Source organism: Aplysia californica, unplaced genomic scaffold (assembly GCF_000002075.1).
Source record: "Aplysia californica isolate F4 #8 unplaced genomic scaffold, AplCal3.0 scaffold00988, whole genome shotgun sequence".
Classification (NCBI taxonomy): domain Eukaryota; kingdom Metazoa; phylum Mollusca; class Gastropoda; order Aplysiida; family Aplysiidae; genus Aplysia; species Aplysia californica.
In genome coordinates this window covers 13,699-18,057 of record NW_004798258.1, presented here as the reverse complement: position 1 = coordinate 18,057, position 4,359 = coordinate 13,699, and the positions used below count along the sequence as shown (strand labels likewise).

The 4,359-nt window shown below is 39.1% G+C and overlaps 1 protein-coding gene across 1 annotated transcript in view; it reads right to left on the bottom strand.

The window, feature by feature from the left end:
* The window catches only part of LOC101856226 (uncharacterized oxidoreductase SSP0419), a 13,309-nt gene extending 9,335 nt beyond the window's left edge, over nt 1-3,974 (bottom strand). Inside the window, exon 1 of the mRNA XM_005111028.3 lies at nt 3,795-3,974. Within this exon, the coding sequence (XP_005111085.1) occupies nt 3,795 (1 nt within the window). The 5' untranslated portion in view covers nt 3,796-3,974. The remainder of the gene's footprint in view (nt 1-3,794) is intronic.
* Between the last annotated feature and the right edge of the window lie 385 nt (nt 3,975-4,359).

The following is a 4,359-nucleotide window of genomic DNA, read 5'->3' as shown; positions in this document are numbered from 1 at the left end:
AAACGTATTTAACAAGCTGTACCCCCAGGACTGAGCTACAAGTTTTTGAGACTCAAAACTCTGTCCACGCTGTTTGCCTTACATTCTTTACTTTTCCGATCCAGCGGCCATTTGAATTCTAGCGCTTCGTTCTGATTTGCCTTAGATCAAATCTGTCTGTTTCCCCGTGTCCTCTGTTTCATTTACCCACGGGAATAAAACATTCATCAACAAAAAACTGTGTACTGGATTCCTCGGACAGCTTTTGTCCCAGGCCCCATCCGTGCGGCTATCATCAGCAACCATGTGTTCAAAGTTTTTTTCATAACTCTTTCAGTGATGTCAGGATAGAGTCAAAGTTTTCTGCTTCGTCTTTCACTGGATGTAACCAAAGTTATACAGTAACTGTTTCACTAAATTATGTGCTCAGTTTAACAATATCTCTTTCACTGATCTCTGGATGTAGTCAAAGATTCCTAGTAGCTCTTTCACTAAATGTGCTCAGTTTAACAATAACTCTTTCACGGATAGCTGGATGTAGTCAAAACAAGATTTCTAGTAACTTTTTCATTGGATGTAATCAAAGATTTCTAGAGACTTTCACTGTGTGTAACCAAAGATTTCTAATCTAGTAACTCTTTCACTGGATGTAATCAAAGATTTCTAGTAAATCTTTCACTATGTGTAAACAAAGATTTCTAGTAAGTCTTTCGCTGGACGTAACCAAAGATTTCTGGTAACTCTTTCACTAGATGTAATTAAAGATTTCTGGTAACTCTTTCACTGGATGTTGTCAAAATTCACATCATTGAAAACTTTCTCATGGCTTGCTGTGTAGTGGTTAGCCTCTCTGCCTTCGCATGTAGCAGGCTTGAATTCGATTACCGACCAATGAAGTCATTTAGTCTTTTAGTTTTAGGAAGAGTTTTACGGCAATTGCAAATCAATGAGGCCATATAATTTTGTCTCTTCAGAACATCGCGTCCAAATGGTGAAATGATGGTATAGGTTTAACACTCCTATCAACACTTAGATTATTTAAGAGGCAGGACCCCTCCCCCCCACTCAGTCCACCATTCTACACCCCCCCCAACCCTCTCTCTACCCATTCCCTTTTAACCCCCCCTCTCTTTCTCTCCCCCCCCAACCCTCTCTCTCTCTCACCGCCTGCAGACAAAACTGCATGCTTTCAACACAAGAGTGCTGGAACGTTTGTTTGTACACTGGTGTCACGGTGAACGCACACCGGGTGAGAATAGAAAAAGGCTCGCCCTCTCACCCTGAGCGATTGGCCTGAGCTGATGCACTACGTGGTGAATGCGCAGCGGGTGAAAATAGCCAGAAGATTGCCCTCTCACCCCGGAGAGAGGCCTACAACTGCGCTATGGTGGCCCCATGAAAAATGACACTGGAGTGACACATGGCCACTCAATGACAGACGTCAAACGACCTTGCAGCGATGTGGTATAGTTAAACCACAAGCGACACTTTAATCTCAGAGACAAATGAACTGTTGAAAACAAAATCTCAACAGTGACAGAAAATGATCAATCATTTAGAGGCAATATCTTCCTTTAATATTAAAAAGACGTTTTCAGGAGGCTAATTTTTTAGGAAACTTCTGACTCTTCAATTTCATTTTTCATGGAATGGCCCACAAGCCACAAGAAATAAATATAATATTATTAGATCCTATATGTGAGGCAGCGTGGTGGAATCAAGCTCTCGTCAATTTTTGAGCATGTAGAGTTATTGGTGTCATCTTAAAGCTTGTTCACTTGTCTTTATTTGGATGAAAAAAATATGCTTTTATCTAGAATACAAGTCGAGATATTTGCGAAAGAAGGAGGTGGGGGTCACCTGTTTTCAGAGGTAAAATTAGCGAGAAAATGGCCGCCAAAGCTTGGTAAATTCCAAAGCTGGAAAGTCCATGGAAACTGTAAATGTATATTTTTGTGCCTTTAATCAACGTTTTCGGTGAAATCCTCAAAGGAATGTGTTTGTAAATGAACATAAAGGTGTTGAGCCAAAAAAACAAAAATTTGATAAAAATTGCTTAGCAGGAGGGAGAAAACTGCTGTTTTGTTCTATTTCAATATTTTGACGAGAGCCTGATTCCACCACGCGGCCTCACATATATATAGATGTACACTCTAGATCTAATTATTATTTCAACAACCATCAAGCAAACTTTTAAAATTAAACTTTCCCACATTTACATGACCCCTTTTTTTGCGGTTTAAAGAGTTATAATAATTACTTATAATGCTTTAGATCAAGATAAAAGTCTGCATTGAAATGTACAACATGTGTCTACTACTAGCAGGCTCGGTTCGTCCATAGAGCACGGTCGTGCAGTGCCGCCCAGAATTTTAAAATTTTTTATTGTTCTATTATTAAAAACATTCACAAACATAAAATAAAAGAAGTCAGAAACAAACACTAGCCAAATATTATTTCAAAACAAGGTCGTCACTGGCACCTTAACTGTCATTTCTGTGTCAAAAGAGCCATAAAACATCTACTATGCCATGCCAAAGTCCATGTGCTTTAACTTAACATTGGAAATTCAACAGTGGCAACGTGATCTATAAATTGCTCTTTGGGATAACCCAAGGGATGACGGCACTCGTAGAGAGTTTGTTGGAACATTTAATATTAATAAGATGGCACATCTCAAATGTACACCCACGAAACATAGCCCACAGTAGGCAGTCTAAAAATAAACGCGATAGACTGCACACTATTATATATGCCAAAATTATGTGATCCCGGAAGAATTCAGCGGAGTGCTCAAGTGAATTGTGATTGGTTCATTGACTTGACACTATTTTAAGCGACTCTGTGAGCGTGAACCTGAGGGAGGTGAACGTGACAGTTGTACCTTTGAATGGTTTCGTAGTGCAGGGGTGAAATTTATTACTTCAAGAGTGTTCAGTTCCAATGCAGGATGAAGAAACTGATCATGTTTAGCTAACAAACATATTTAGTTCTAGAAATCAAACCGACAATCCATTTACGATGCCATTGACTATCTTCAACCAGCTAGATCTATAGATAGCTTAATTGTGCACGCCCACTTTTTAGCCCCACGAGCCGCCCCTGATTACTAGATTTCTAAATCTAGATCTAGATCTATATTTATATTATCTAGGCTAGATCTACATAAAATCATTAAAATCAACCCAACGAATAAAACTTCAAAATTGTCTAGACAAGACCCTGGAAAAGTAAAATCGGTAAATTTTTACTTTCACTCCCGCACACAGATGCACTGTTTCAGGGGTCAAACTGCTGTACTGTTTGCTGCAGATCACACATAAAGCCACTAAAACTGTCGCAAATCAATTATTTTCAAGACAATTTCAAATCTAACTGTAAAATATCAAATTATGGGTGTAAAAACAGGGGGCATGCCCCCCTGTAACCCCCCAGATTTTCTTTTACCCCAGTGGGGCAGGCCCCCCTGGAACCCCCCGATTGGTCCAAAGCATGTCTATCTCGGTTAAAAACAATCAAATATTTCAAAAAACATTAATTTGCGATGGAAATGAAGTTGATATTCTCGTGTTCAGCGCATCAATATTTAGTAGAAAATAGACAACTGGTAGCTGAGTGTGAGACGGGAGGGAAAGTAAAAAAATACCGTAAAATCAAAACAATACCACAAACAGTCCATCAATTAGATTTCTATTTATCTATAGGACTATAGGATAGGAATAGGGGCACCATCAGCCATCCATGTCCAGGTGCTGTTTTAGCCTCCACAAACAGTTCTATCATTTATCAATGCACATCATTACAGCAAAGCTCACTTTTAATTATTCCAAGGTCTGTTGAGAGCAAATACTTGGATTTCTGCGGGCTTGGCTTTGGCAAAGGATGGAAATACTGTTCGCAGTAGGTCTTCTGTTGCAACGTAGACCACAACCTGTCACTCAGTCCACTTTGTCAATCTCATGGACAGCAGCTGACAGTACAGTGCACAGCTGATTGCCGACAGATGGATTCTAGACTGCTCTAGCTGCAATGCGAGTTTATATCGTTTTTAGATGGAGAGCAGTGATAGCAGTCAAGGAGCTTGTTGAAAGATTTAATGGAAAAAATAATCTTTAAATTAAATTATTATTAATATTTAATTTTATTTTGGCTTTAGGTGATCATGAAAATACAGCCTTTTTATAAGACATGTAAAGGGCCTAAAGACTTTTGTTTTGCAACAGAAGTGAATTCGTTTCAGGACTTTCGTTACTGGACGCCCGTTTACTTTATTAGTTTCTAGCGGTTTAATTGTCTGAAGTTGAGGAGACCATACACAGAAAAGAAATTGCAGTAGTCATGACATACGGACTCGATCACTTGAAATTGATATAAGTACTG